This window comes from Aotus nancymaae, unplaced genomic scaffold (assembly GCF_030222135.1).
Source record: "Aotus nancymaae isolate 86718 unplaced genomic scaffold, 86718_ANA_hifiasm-v0.15.2.pri h1tg000043l, whole genome shotgun sequence".
In the NCBI taxonomy this organism is placed as follows: domain Eukaryota; kingdom Metazoa; phylum Chordata; class Mammalia; order Primates; family Aotidae; genus Aotus; species Aotus nancymaae.
In genome coordinates, this window is record NW_026988457.1 from 15,576,445 (window position 1) to 15,592,012 (window position 15,568).

At 38.9% G+C, this 15,568-nt stretch overlaps 1 protein-coding gene across 8 annotated transcripts in view; it reads right to left on the minus strand.

Moving 5' to 3' along the window:
* The window catches only part of ENOX1 (ecto-NOX disulfide-thiol exchanger 1), a 505,667-nt gene that overhangs the window by 227,532 nt on the left and 262,567 nt on the right, over positions 1-15,568 (minus strand). For 7 of the 8 annotated variants that reach the window (XM_021669313.2, XM_021669309.2, XM_021669314.2 and 4 more), the window contains 2 exons: positions 15,223-15,366; positions 14,299-14,436 (listed from right to left, as the gene is read on the minus strand). In XM_021669313.2, coding sequence (XP_021524988.2) covers positions 14,299-14,436; positions 15,223-15,292 — 208 coding nt within the window. In that variant the 5' untranslated portion in view covers positions 15,293-15,366. Of the gene's footprint in view, positions 1-1,290; positions 1,440-14,298; positions 14,437-15,222; positions 15,367-15,568 lie in introns of those variants that run through there. The other variant, XM_012473561.3, reaches the window with a different exon arrangement.

Here is a 15,568-nt window from a genome sequence, read left to right on the forward strand (position 1 = left end):
CTCCCAGGCTCAAGCAATTCAGCTGCTTCAGCCTCCTGGTAGCCGGAACTACAGGTGTGTGTGTCACCATGCCTAATTTTTTGTATTTTTTAAAATAGAGACGGGGTTTTACCACTATGTTGGTCAGGCTGGTCTCAAACTCCTGGGCTCAAGCAATCTGCCTGTCTCAGCCTCCAAAAGTGCTGGGATCGTAGGCATGAGCCACTGGGCCCAGCCCCTTCCTTATCATTTCTTAACATTTTTTTTTCTTCTGGCTTACTTTACTGTAAGAACATAGCATATAATACACATAAATATAAAATATGTGTTAATTGACTGTTTACATTATTATAAGGCTTTTGGTCAACAGCAGCCTATTGGTAAGTAAGTCTTGGGGAAGTCAAAACTTACATGTAAGTTTTTTACTGTGTGGGGGTCAGCAACCCTAACCTAGCTTTGTCTGAGGGTTAGCTACAGTGTCACAGAGTTATGATTTGTGGGTATGCACTGGGTGTGTGTGGGTGCCTCCACATGGCTTGCAGAGAATGGTTGTTACTTCTCCTCGAATAGGAGACGTCAGAGGCCAAGTCTTCTCTTTCCTTTTCCTTAAAACAGGAAGTCATCCAAGGTCACTCTTCTCCCCTTCCCCAGGCCTTCCTAATCTGCTCTCCAATGAGGGTAACTCAAACTAACACATCTGATCCCTATAATATGTACCATACTTTACTGATTCTAGAAATGGCAACAATTCTCTGATGATTATCTCCTTCTTTACAGACAGACAAACTCAGAGAAGTGAACTAACTTGCCCAAGGTTACAAAGTTAAGGAAACAAGCCTGGATTCAAACCTAAGATCTCAGGCTCTAAAACCACCATCTGCCTCTTGCAGAGACAGTTCCTCATTGTGGAAGGAAATATTTTTTCTCCTGAAAAGACCACAGAAAGGATCCCCACCTGCTACTGTAATGAGCTAACACCCCTCTGTCCTTGTGCGTTCTCACCTTTCCAACCCTCTGCTTGCCATCCTCAGCTCTGCCCAACCAGCCACCCCTCCACTTCCTCGCTCCATCAGTCCACCCCTTTTTTCATGGCTCTACCCTCACTCTTGTAGGATTATGTAGTCCAGCTCTGAAATTACTCTCCTGAAAACGCTCATGCCTTCTTTGTGCCCTGTCGTTTCATTCTCACCATCTGTTAAAATCCAACCTTGGATAAAGCCCACCTTCCTTTTCTGTGCCTGCCTACTGGGAAGACACAACAGTGCTGGAGAAAACCATACAGAATTCTCGAACAGTGTCCAGACAGCTTACCATATTTTCCTGGTCAGCTTCCTGTCTCTCCCCCAGCGAAACCTTCCAGCGTTCTCCCTTCTCTTCCAACTTCCCCTTCCTTAATAAGCCCACTTATCCTCAGCAGATGACCTTGCCTGTCCTTTTATAAGAAGTGAAACCCATTAGCCAGGAACTCCCTCCACCTGAGTTACCAAATCAGCAATCCCACCTGCTCTGCATTCTGGACTTCCCATGCAGGATGTACGTAGGTTGACTCAAGTCCATCTCATCTGTGTTAATCATTAAAAATTCCAAGTTTCTTTTTTCTTTGAGAGAGTTTTATTTTTTTCAGACTGCAGTGTATATATTCTCTCCCATACTGATTATCACTTTTCGGTTATTGTCATAAACCTGAATGCATCACCGCCATGGTGTTATTCATAGAAGTCTACTTTATGTTACTAAGTCGTTCCTGGTTGAACTTTAGTACAATATCTAGATCACTGGACCCAGGTTCGAAATGGAAATCTTTAGTATTCAAGCACAACAAAAAGTGATATGCATAAAAATTAAATAATTGAAGTCTTTTAAATTTCAATACAAAGAAATCTCTATGATCCCCCCTACGCCAGCCACCAATGATGTATTTCCACCCAAGGTATTTATTTTTTTTAAAAAAAGTGTAAAGATATAGTTAATCTAAGGCAAAAAACATAGGAGTTTTTGCTTTAATCATTTGCCCCCAACTCCTGATACAGTGGAAATAGTTTAGGCAGACAGATCTGGTTATCAGTTCCAGCACTGCTTCCTTCCAGCTGAGTAACCTTGGTTAAGTTAATTCACATCACCTAAACTCAGTTCCCTCTTATATAAAATGGGCTTAGTAATATTTAGCTAGCAGAGGATTCAATGATGCAAGATGTTTACTTGTTAAATCCCTAGGAAATACATACATTCATTTTAAAAAGACTTGTCTGTAAACTTCTGCTTCCAGCCACCAGGACGCAACAAGAATATAATTTATTCTCCTACTTTAAACAACTCAAAAATCCAGCAAAATATATGAAATGATGGGTTTCAGATACTGTACAACAAGAGGTGCTGGGCATTGATCAGTGAGAGAGGGGAAATAAATGAAGTGAAACTTATGATAGGCCCAGCCACTGTCTAGAAAGTTTCCAGGGCTTAATGCAAGGAAGAGAAACCAGAACAGAACCCAGGGTCTGTCTGAATTTGACATGTGGGGAGACCACTGCCCCCTAGAAATTTCAGGGCAGAGTACAAGAGGGGAAGGAGCAAATTAGAGAGAGAGAGAGAGAGAGAGAGAGAGGAGACGAGGAGACAACGAGACAGCGCAAGAGCTTTGGAGACCTTCAGAGGTCCCCTCAGAGTCTGTGGCTGCATGTTGATCAGGAGAGGATAAGAGGGAAGTGCCAAGGCTGGGGCAAAAGACACAGATGGAACCTTTCTGAAGCTCACAAAGGACCGGGAGTAGCTCAAGTTCCTGAGAGCCAGAGAGAAGAAACCTTGCAATATACCGGCAAATAGTTCCCAGAAGCGTTTTGCCTCAGAAATGGGACTAAATTATCTTCAGTCTAAAGGCTGGTTAGATCCATTAACCCAAGTATAAAATCAAAGTCTTGAGAGAATCAAACTGTTTCCAAGGAACCTGACTGCATCTCAAAAAAAAAAAAAAAAAAAAAAAAAAAAAAAAAACTTATAAGGAAGACAAAAAAGAAAAAGAAAAAAATCCAGCACCTGACAACATAAATTTTACAACCAATAATAAATTAGTAGGCATGTAAAGAATCAGAAAAGTGAGACCTATCATAAGGAGAAAAATCAATTCGGAAAGAGATTCAGAAATGTCACAGATAATAGAATCAGTAGGTGAGTACACTAAAACACCTATCATAAACATACTCCATCTGTGCAAGAAGGTAGACGAAAGCATAAGCATGATAAGGAAAGACAGGGAAGACACATTTTAAAAAAAGAAGGAACTGAAAATACAATGCTCAATTATGAGAAAAATAAATCATGGATGTCAAATAACGGGGCTGGAGGTCATAGTTACTCTTTATCTCTAACTGATTGAAGACGTAAAAGCTATATTTTAGATAGTCTAAGGACCAAGTATAAAAGTGGCTTTTCCAGGTAATACACATTTTATGTAATTATTTACATAAAGGAATCAAATTACATATTCATTCAACTATATAGTTACCAAGCACCCAGCTTTAATGATAGAGAAAATACAAAGATGATTAGCTATAGTTCTTTCCCATAGAAGTCCAGCACATCTATTTAGACAGATGATAGAATAATTATATAAGCACATAAATGACATGTGCTTACAATTCAAGAATGCAGTATGTAACACATAGTAAACTATAAGGCAGGCTGCAGAATAATAAAAGGAAATAAAAGTAAACAATGGATATGGAAGAGAAGTCACCTACGCAATTAATCTATAGTTACAAATAAAAGACTTTGACATTAACCCAAAGCAAAAATCCAATATACAATAATTTACATGCATGCAAACACACATATATATACACACTTTTTTCAGGATAGGAACACTCAAACTAATTTTAATATGGGAATTTAATTTTCTGGCTTTTCTTCCTATTCTCTGCTGAATTAGAATGTCCACTCTGAGCAGAGGATACAATTTCCTAGTGTGGAATGCAAATATTTTCCCTCAGCTCATGGGACTGTTAAAGATAGATACTGAAGCTTCTCTACTCCAGAGAAAATCAAGAAAATTAGGGAATGTATGTGTTTGTGATGAATATATAGATAATAATTATATATTATATAGTATATATTTAATACATGTACATATGTAAATATACATGCAATTATTTAAAAATATTGGCCAGGTGTGGTAGCTTACGCCTATAATCCCAGCACTTTGGGAGGTCAGGAGTTCAATACCATTCAAGACCAGCCTGGCCAACAAGGTGAAAACTGCCCCCCACAACCCTTCTATTAAAAATACAAAAATTAGCTGGGTGTGTCGGCAGGTGCCCATAATCCCAGCTACTTGGGAGACTGAAGCAGAAGAATCGCTTGAACCTGGGAGGGGAAGGTTGCAGTGAGCCGAGATCATGCCAAGGCACTCCAGCCTGGGTGACAGAGTGAGACTCTGTCCCCCCGACAAAAAAATTTTTTTTCTCTAGTTTTAGTCTAGTGAGTAAGAATGTGGCCAGTATAGTTCAAAAGGCTAATGAGTAGTACATATGCCAGAGTACAACAGGGCAAATAAAGATTAAGCTAATTAAGAGGTACAAACTAGAATAAAATTTATATATATATGTATTTGTTGTAGTATTCACAGAATGGAAAACTTTTTACATTAATAATTCAGAAGAGGTTGAATTCAGAAGAGTACTAAACAAGTAAATTTATCTTATATGGAATAGAAAAATAACTATATTTCAAATGACTACATTATATTAAGCATTTAACAAGAAATTTGTAACCTCTCTAGCCAACAAGGATATAAGGCTTTTGTCATTTGTGGAGAGTTATTTGAGAACAATCCTTGATTTTCTTTAAGTAATATCAATTACCTTATATAGTACATGGGATAGGCCAAAGCAAATCTTTTGGAAACGGATTTTACATATTCTCTTATCTCTAGAAACACTGTAGACAAGCTGGGTGCAGAGGCTCACACCTATAATACCACCACTTTGGGAGGCCGAGGAGGGAAGATTGCTTGATCAAGCCCAGGAGTTGGATCCCAGTCTAGGCAACATGGTGTGAATTCCCATCTTACTAAAAATATAAAAAATTAGCTGGCACACACCTGTGGTCCCAACTACTCAAGAAGCTGAGGTGGAGAATCTCCTGAGCCTGAGAAGTTGAAGCTGTAGTGAGCTGTGATCATGCCATTGCACTCTGGCCTGGTTGACAGAGTGAAATCATGTCTCAAAAAAAAAAAAAAAAAAAAAAAAAAGAAGAAAGAAACACTAAAGACACACACACATCAGCTTAGCACTAGACTGCAAGTTCCAGAAGAGCATGTGTATCCTAGCACCTATGGCAGTGCCTGCACATGGTAGATGCTCCATATTCCAGTCCCAATGGATATATCTAGGCCATCTACCTCTGCCATCCCTTTTTGGACAGCAGCCTTCTAGATAAACCCAGCCTCCCCTCTTGCCATTCTTCAATGTAGTCTCTATAAAACAAGTTAGATACTTTTTTGTTAGGAGAAATAAAGAAACAAAAAACATGAGTCAGAGGTCACTTCTCTGCTTAAAACTGTTCAGTAGTTTGCACTTCAAATAAAATCTCTATTCCAAGCTTTGGAAGGCACGGTCTGGCCCCAGACTAACCCTCCAGATTTGTGTTAAGCACCAACCTGCCAATCCCACTCTGTCCCAATCACCACTTCTGGCCCCATACACCCACTTTTCTCTTATTTGAAGGGCCTAAGCTCCTTTCACCTCAGGTCTTTGAAAAGGACATTTTATGCTTTTAGAACTTTCTCATCTTTTCAAATTCCCCACTTTGTCCTGCTCTTCTGTCCTGCTACCTGGATAAGTCTAATTTATCCTTCAGGTTTTAGTCTGAATATTACTTCTTTAGAGAAACCTTTTCTGAAGCTCCTCTAATACCTGCAAGCAAAGTTACACTCCCAATTTCTCTTTATAACACTCCACAGTTATAATTAGGCATTTGTACAATTATTTGATAACATCTTCTTTAGAGATACATGTTCTCCATAAGAGCATCACCAGTCGGTCATGCCAGTTGCTATTCCTCTAGTGCCTTGTAAAAAATGCTGTAATATTGTAATATGTACTGTCCTAATGTCCCGGGGATTAAGGGTAAGTAACTGCACAGAGTGTAACAGAATTGTCACAAGTACATGAACTCAGGTACATAAATTGTGAAGCATAAGTCAAGGGCCTATTTGTTTTCTGACACTTGATAGTGAGAAATCTTTCAAAAAGATGGAAAATAAAAACAAAAGAGAACTCTGAGCATTGTCCTTTAGAAAGCCCCACTGCTACCCACCAGACTATCTGTATCCCTTCACCATGCCTGTGTCAGAGAATGTCATCCTTAATATCTGAAGGGACTAAAGAAAGAAACTTTTGTAAAGTACCTGTTCATATCCTTTGCCCATTTTTGAATGGGCTTGTTTGTTTTTTTCTTGTAAATCTTTTTTAGCTCGTTGTAAATTCTGGATATCAGCCCTTTGTCTGACGGGTAGGCTGCAAAAATTTTTTCCCATTCTGTTGGTTGCCGATTCACTCTATTGACTGTTTCTTTTGCCGTGCAGAAGCTGTGGAGTTTGATCAGGTCCCATTTGTCTATTTTGGCTTTTGTTGCCAATGCTTTTGGTGTTTTGGTCATAAAGTCCTTGCCTACGCCTATGTCCTGAATGGTTTTGCCTAGGCCAACAAACATATGAAAAAATGCTCATCATCACTGGTCATTAGGGAAATGCAAATCAAAACTACGTTGAGATACCATCTCACGCCAGTTAGAATGGCAATCATTAAAAAATCTGGAGACAACAGATGCTGGAGAGGATGTGGAGAAATAGGAACACTTTTACACTGTTGGTGGGAGTGTAAATTAGTTCAACCATTGTGGAAAACAGTGTGGCAATTCCTCAAGGACCTAGAAATAGAAATTCCATTTGACCCAGCAATCCCATTACTGGGTATATATCCAAAGGATTATAAATCGTTCTACTATAAGGACACATGCACACGAATGTTCATTGCAGCACAGTTTACAATAGCAAAGACCTGGAACCAACCCAAATGCCCATCGATGATAGACTGGACAGGAAAAATGTGGCACATATACACCATGGAATATTATGCAGCCATCAAAAACGATGAGTTCGCGTCCTTTGTAGGGACATGGATGAACCTGGAAACCATCATTCTCAGCAAACTGACACAAGAACAGAAAATCAAACACCACATGTTCTCACTCATAGGTGGGTGTTGAACAATGAGAACACATGGACACAGGGAGGGGAGCACTATACACTGGGGTCTGTTGGGGGGGAGAGGGGGGGATAGAGGGGGGTGGGGAGTTGGGGAGGGATAGCATGGGGAGAAATGCCAGATATAGGTGAAGGGGAGGAAGGCAGCAAATCACACTGCCACATATGTACCTATGCAACAACCTTACATGTTTTTCACATGTACCCCAAAACCTAAAATGCAATAAAAAATAAATAAATAAATAAATAAATAAATTAATTAATTAATTAAAAAAAAAAAAAAAAGAAAGAAACTTTGCTGGTATGAGTATTATTTTCATTTTAAAAACGAGCATGTGGGATGGTTTATCAACAGACAGTTCTGAGTGTATTTGTAAGCTGAAGAGACAGTTTCAGGCAGATTTCAAGATTCCATTTTTTATCTCCAACCACTTCTCTCATTTCAAATTTTGGAGCCTTGCAACAGTGGGAATGTAGTGGAACAGAAGAGAGGAATCTGGAGACCTGGCTGCAGGTTAGGCTGACACCTGACGGAGGATCTGAGAGCCTCTTCCTAATTTCACAGCAGAAATGTGTCGGGGTGTTACAGTCCCCAGGGCATCAACAACCATCCCTATGCTATGGCCACCAAAGCCACATCTCCATCCGGCCTGCCTTCCTGCATGCCAGGCCCATAAATCTCCCTGCTCACCACAGGCTTTCTTTCAACAGGTTCCTCACACTCAACATATCCAAAGGAAACTAGTTGTCTTGCCCATCCTTCTCTTTCAGCCTTCCCCACCTTCTCTTCTAAGCAAACAGCTCTATGGTTAACCCAGTTAGCAAGTCTAGAAGCCTACAAGTCACTGTTGATTCTTCACTCTCCTTACGTTCCATGTGGTCTTAGTCATCCATTCCTGTGGTTTCTACAATTAAATGTCTCATGAGTCCCTTCAGATCACTCCATCTCTACTGCCAGGATAATCACTGGCATTACTGCCATCACTATCTCTTATCTGGGTATCTCCTATCTGGTTGCCAACCTTTCCACACCCCTATCAGTCCTTTTTAGGGCTTACAAACATGCTCTGATCTTGCTACTGCCCTGCTTAACTCTCTTCAGTGACATCCTATAGCACCCTTTATCTATGAGTAGCATAACCACTTATCGTGTTGATTTCTATTTGTGTATTTACTCTTTTCTGATTCTCCCACCACTCTAAAGCATGACAGTAAGGTCTGTGTTCTGTATTTCCAGTATTTAGCAGAACATCTGGCTCAATAAATCTCAGTTAAAAGAGTGATGCTTGAGGAGATGAAAGGATTTAACAAATCCCTCTTCATATCTGGGCATATTAAAGAGGATAAAGGTGTTCCTGTGAGGATTAAACAACCTAAGAAGGAAATTAGAAAAAAGTACTCTGAGGAAGCAGAGAAGAATGAAAATGAGTGGAAACACCAGTGAATGGGAGAGGGTAGTGAAGGGGACAGAGAAGGAATTGTAATCTATCTTAGCCTTCCATGAGTTAGAAAGCTAAGCTCTTCTCAGAATGGCAGGAAACAGAAGTAGTGATTGTGAACCCAGAGCTTCCGAAAAAGGAACAGCACGGTGGCTCACGCCTGTAATCCCAGCACTTTGGGAGGCCGAGGCGGGCGGATCACGAGGTCAAGAGATTGAGACCATCCTGGCCAACATGGTGAAACCCCGTCTCTACTAAAAAAAATACAAAAATTAGCTGGTCATGGTGGCACGCGCCTATAGTCTCAGCTACTCAGGAGGCTGAGGCAGGAGAATTGCTTGAACCAGGGAGGCGGAGATTGCAGTGAGCCGAGATCGTGCCACTGCACTCCAGCCTGGCGCCTGGCGACAGAGCGAGACTCTGTCTCAAAAAAAAAAAAAGAAACAGCAAGGTATGAGCCATGGAACAATTAAGGGTGCTGATAGAGCCTTACAAGTGTGAAATCTTTTGTTGGCTCCAAATTAGTCACTGATAAAGGATGTGGCTCTATGTAGTTAACTGGGAAGTGTGATGACTTTTTGGAACATGTGTTTAAAACACCACAAATGGCATGCTAAGAAACTTGGAGTAAAAGATGTACATCACCCCAGAGGCAATAATGGCTAAAGAAAGATCACTGACATTGGGAAAGGAGATTTCAAAAAATTTATAGAAAAGCAAGGTGTTATCTCATGGCCAGAGAATATCAAGAAAGCACTACTAGTTCCAAAGCAGGTCTGGACAAAAAATTTAAAACCTGGGTACTCAGCTCCTGCTTTTCAGCTCTCCTACCAGTTGATAATTATAACTTTGGAAAAGAAATTCGGGTATACAGGAAGAGAGCAGCTGGTCACACAAGAGGTGCCAAAGCTTGGGATCTGATATTCTAGATTTCAGCTTGGGACACCAGAGGTGGGGCCTCCTGGAAAGGGACAGCGTGTGCCACAGAAAACTGAGAAGAAGGTTTCAGGTAACACCTGATCAGAAGAGAGTTATTTTGAAATTTGAGATTAGGGAGTGACACTGTTCAGCACAAACATAAACAAACAAAATTGTACGCTAGATCATGCAGAAGTTATCATAGGAGGCATAGAAGGATGGATGGCAGTGGAGAAGGATCTCCACAGTGAATATTCCAGCATCTCATGAGAGGCTTACAGGTTTTCAAATTAATTTATTTTTAAATTTTACTTTAAGTTCCGGTATACATGTGCAGAATGAGCAGTTTTGTTACATAGGTATACATGTGCCATTGTGGTTTGCTGTACCTATCAACCTGTCATCTAGGTTTTAAGCCCCACACGCATTACGTATTTGTCCTAATGCAGGTGTTTTTTAAAGGCTAAATTAAGTTCGGAAATTCTACATAGTAGGTCCCACTCTTTGAGAACTACTTATTGTACATTAGCACAGTAAAGACTTTGGAAAAACTCCAAAGAAAGCAATTTACCTGTGTTTATCCCAGAGTTTGCCACCATTGTTAGGCCACGTAGGTATAATACTTATGTGCCACCCAACCTACCTAACAACAACAGTGGAACACAAATGTTTCAAGAGACCAGTTTAAAAAACCGAGATCTACACCAACGCACAAAGTATTGACAACAACAAATCAATGGCAACAAAAAAACTTCACAAAACCAAAACAAAGTATGGGGAATAAAACAAACAGGAAACAATAATGGAGGCAAATATCATCTCACAGAGCAGCCAGGACTTTGGAGTATGGGATTTAGGATTGGGGTATAACAGTATAATGGTATATTTTGGATATAAAGAACAAATTCAATGTAATGATCTTGAGTACTACTTCCTATGAAGAAGGTAAACAGAGAAGTTCATAAAGGTGGGAGCAGAATCATGGTGATGATGAAAGGGGAGGGAAATGGAAGAGGCGTCGCTGTGGAAGTGCACCACAGCACAACACGTCTGAAAGGTATGCTACGACAGTAATGAGAGATTTGATTTCCTAGGAAATGCTTTTGATAAAATCAGAGGATATAAAAATTTTACGCCTTCCTTTGCTGATAATTTTAATCTCTCAATAAATTGAAAAAGCAGTGAGGAAAGGGATTTAGTGTCAGTTTAATTTTAACAAATATGGGAAGAGTGGTTGGCCATTTAGAAATATCAGAAACTTTGGGAGAAAGCCAAGTACTCATAAAATCCAGCCTCTCCATAATCCTGTCAGAAATGTTTTAAAGAGGATTTCTTACAAGGAAGGTTACACTAAATAATCTTTAAGTCCCTTCTGAAACATTAAATGCTGCCTCTAACATTCTGCATTCACAGTGAAGAACTCCAGAGGTGGCCAGCATGGCAACTGAGCAAGCAGTGGCATCCCAGGCTCTGTGGCTACGTGGAAAAGAAACAATAGTGCTGCACACCAGGTACAGTAAAAAGGGCATTTACGTCATGTAAACATACCATAAAACTATAAGAACTGAAACAATGTGGTCTTGGAATAAAACTATATAAATCAGTAGTACAGAATAGATACTTCAGAAACAGACAAATATGCTTAAGAACTTAATTTCCAAAAAAAGGCAGAATTAAGTCAATGGGGGCATGGAAAATAGGGAATATAACTTCCAGAGTGGGCAAACCTTTTGTATTTAGAATGGAATAAAAAACTCATAAATGAAAAATTAAATATAAAAACCATAAAAAAGAACCAACATTAGGAGTCAAAACATGGACTAGATATTTTTAGGAAATATGAAGTCTGAGGATTAAAATGTTTAACAAATGCCCAAATATAAACCCCCAAAAAATTACCAAGAACCCTATCTGATAAATGGATACAGTGTGAGAATAATTATTTATGAAAGATAACAGATGAAAAGAAAATAAATGGTAAAAAAAAAACAAGGGTAGTTATAAAATAATTTTAAATAAAATAATAGGATGCAATTTTTGCATATCAAATTAGTAAATGTTAAATCCATATGTATAACAGGAAACTTGAAAATGCTCATTTCTTTTGACCTACTAGTTTCACATGTACGAGTCAACATCCAATGGAAATAATTCTAATAGCTAAAAGTCCCATGCATAAAAATGTTCATTGAAATGTTTTAAAGCAAAAATGTATTCTTTGCTTTATAAAAAGCAAAAAGGAGGAAGGAAGGAATAAGAACAAAGAGTAAGAAGAATATCTAACGTATGCTTACCATATGGAGGTTATATAAATTATCCCATTTAAATCTTACAACAGTTCCATGAAATAGATATGATCACCATTTTATAGAAAAGGTAAAATGTTTTTGCATGCTCAGAGAGACTAAGTTCTTTAAAGAAACTTGGCTAGTACCAGTGAAAAAAATGAATACAGGCTAAATGTAAATAGTAGAATTGTTAAGTAATCTGGGAAAGACTTCTTTGACGGATTGTTTTTAAATTTTTAATATAAAAGAATACAATGGAAAAATAGTTTAGGATAAGATGTTAAAAATGCATAATAGAAAATGTTATATTCAATATGATTGAAATACACAGAAAAAAGACTGGAATAAAATACATAAACACTAATCAAACACAACAGAACCTGACCCTGAGATTGTGTCAAGAAATATAGTTGGCTGGTGGCCCTGAGAACAAAGCAAAGTGCAGTTAAATTATCAGGCTGTGTAAATGATGGAAGGGAAGCCCTGCAAGACCCTGAGAGGCTCAAAAACAGTTCAAGCAATTGGCTAATACAGGAGATAGAAAAAATAATTTGGGGCAGATACGGTAAATCTTGTGTAACAAGTAGGGCTGTCATTCTTTTCATGGCAAGTTGCTGGGAAAATCATAAATTGGTCACAGTTAAAATGTCAGAAGACTCAAAATCACAAGAAAAAATAATGAATTATTAAGGTTTTGGCTTACTCTAGAATTGCACAACATTTTCCAAGAAGTAGGAGGTGAGAAGAGTAAGGTAACTTTTGCTCTCTGGATATTTCAGTTAGGCAGCTGGGGAAACTTGGAGAAAAAACAGAAATCTTTACTCTCCAGTTAGAAGAAAGTATCTGTCTAGGTAAGCTTTAGGGAAAAGGGGCCTGGATAAACATGTTTCAACCATAGAAAATGGCATTTATGTACACCCTCCTCCCTGGCGCAGACTAATCTTCAACTGTATGAATTTGATAGCATTTTGAAGAATTTGATATCCTAAATATAATGTTTTAAAACTCAGCCTTTGTATTTCCTTTGTTTCCCACTTTCCCTGGTCTCTAATCCATTTTCTAATCCATGATCTTCTAATAAAAGAAACCATATATATTATATACATGTGTGTATGTGTATATCTGTATTGTGTATATGTATATCTGTACACACATATGCAGATATACACATACACACACACATATATAATTTACTAAAATTAATTTGTAATTTTTCATCTATGGCCACTATTTGACCAAAAAGAACAACAACAAAAACAAATGCTTGGTCAACGCAGCACAAAGTGCACAGGTATGTGGGAGTAGAAATTAGTAACATTCCAAAAGTGATGATTGGTTTCTACTTAATGAGCACCATCTACCCTCACCTACCTTGATGGCCAAAGGTGAATTTTTCCTGCGCCATTATAACAATGACTACTGCATAATGCCTGATTGTCACCTCTCCACTATAAATTCTCAGAGGGCAGACCATGCTTGTCCTGTTTACTGCTGGAGCCCTTGCACCAGGACAGTGGCTCAATGAATATTTGTTGAATGAATGAATGAATATATAAATCCTACTCATCTCTCCAGATTTAGCTCAAGCCCTGCCTTTCTGATAACATCATTCCTTAGAGTCCCAGTGACTGATCTCATTACCACATTACCAGTCTGCACCACTACTTAACACACCTGATTCTACACATCATTTTTATTACTGTTTTTCAGGTGTTGGTGTTTTATTTTGTTTCAATTTAGAGAGAAAGACTCTTCAAAGACACTTATATACATATAATACTTATTCTATTTCTCAAAGCACTTTTTACAGGGCATATGTAAAACCCTCAGCAAACACCTGTTAAATTCAATGATTAAATCTTTTAGGTAACTTTTGACTTTGTGATATTTCTAAACATTTTCTCTACTGAATGCTTGCATTGTATCATGATTCCACCATGCGGTGGACAGAAAACGGAATTTAGTGTCAGCTGAGCTGAGTTTACTGGAAAAGTCACCTAAACTCTGCTCTTCTGTTTCTCTATTTGTAAAATGGCAACATTAACAAGAGCAATAACAAAAATAAATATCTACCTATCATAAAGAGAAGACAGTGCAATCAAATGGGATAATGTAGGTGAATTAGTTTTGCAAATTGGAAAGCAAATATTAGCCATTCCATTTATCAATTTAAAAAATGCAATCGATGTTGCAAGACCGTGTATAGAAACAACAGCGTGGCTTTTTCTGAGGACAGCTATTAGGCAGAAAAGAAAGGTGATGAGGAAAAGAATCTCAAGCACAACTTGCCAAACATGCCCTAGTCATAAATCAAAGAACATGTTTAACACTCGCGGTGTGGAGAGATTACCAGACACCTGTCACCTACACCTCTCGGCACTGCTGCAACTATCTCTGAAACCAGGAGAACACTTACCAGACACGAGCTGCTGTCCAGGCAACCCCACGGGAACCATGCCCAGGTTATTCATGGCTGTAGCCCAGGCTGTAGGATCTGTCACGGACATGTTGAGCTGGGTTGTGTCTATTGCTATACTCCCCAAACCATCAGCTGCTGTGGGGAGAAACAAACCACGATTTAGGGCCCATAGGCAAGGGCGTTTGTTTGAAAGAAAATCACATTTCCAGAGATGTAAGGCTTCATTTAGCACATTCCCAAACAACAACAAAAAAAATAAAGAACTATAATCTACAGCAATGTTTTCTCCAGACTTAAACATAAAGCGTTTCCAAATACTTTCTGGGAGAAAACTTAATGACATGTAGTTTATATTATACACAGTATGCTATTAAGGAGGTACCTCTGGAAAAAACTGAAGAATTGTTTCCTTCTCCCAGTGAAACAACATTAGTTAAGTCACAAGGCTGAGCTGCAAAACAGTGATACTCTCTTGGTAAAACGAGTTAACTGGCTTACTGTTTCCAGGTGTAATTCTTGAGCAGAAAGGCCTTCTAATAAGAAAATAGTTGTCAAGCAGTGAAACTGGTCCTGACTGAATTTATTAAGTGTTACCTCATAACATACTCCTTCCTTTATAAACCTTTACATTATTACATTAAGAAAATGCAAGTGTCTACCTAAAGTGACTTTTCCGAAGTATTTCTAAATAAATAAATAAAATTTAAAAACAAGTAGCATAAAGCTTAAAGAACCCAAAACAAAACAGAAGAAATTGTCAAATTTGACTTAATCCTCTTTCATTTTCACTAGTTCTACAGCCTGATTTCTTTAAGGACCCAGGCTCCTGGTTCAATGCAAATTTTTCAAGGCAGGGCAAGCTTTTCTGCTAAGAACTCAAGAAAGCCTTGTTTGCTTCCTTTGCTGGCCACTGGCATTTACCTGCAGCCATCATCTGAGGAAGCTCCTGGGGAAGCTGGGTGATGTTCTCAACTCCACCTGCATCTACCATTGAATTATGAGCATCCAGGTGGGCAGGAGCACTTTGATGGCTGAGTGCAGGGTCCCCTCGGAGGTCATCGGGTTCTGCAAAAGGGGACAGAAGTGTAGTGAGAAACCCTAATAGCTAACTGAGAGAAAATGTCAAGGAACAAACTGTTATCTATTCAAAATAAAAAAACAAGGACCGATTTCCAGTCTCGGGCATAGAAGAACAGCTGCTTCCCATCCCTCAGCGGCTGTCTTATGGCTCAGTTTTAGAGCCCTGTGAGATGCATGGGTCAACTCA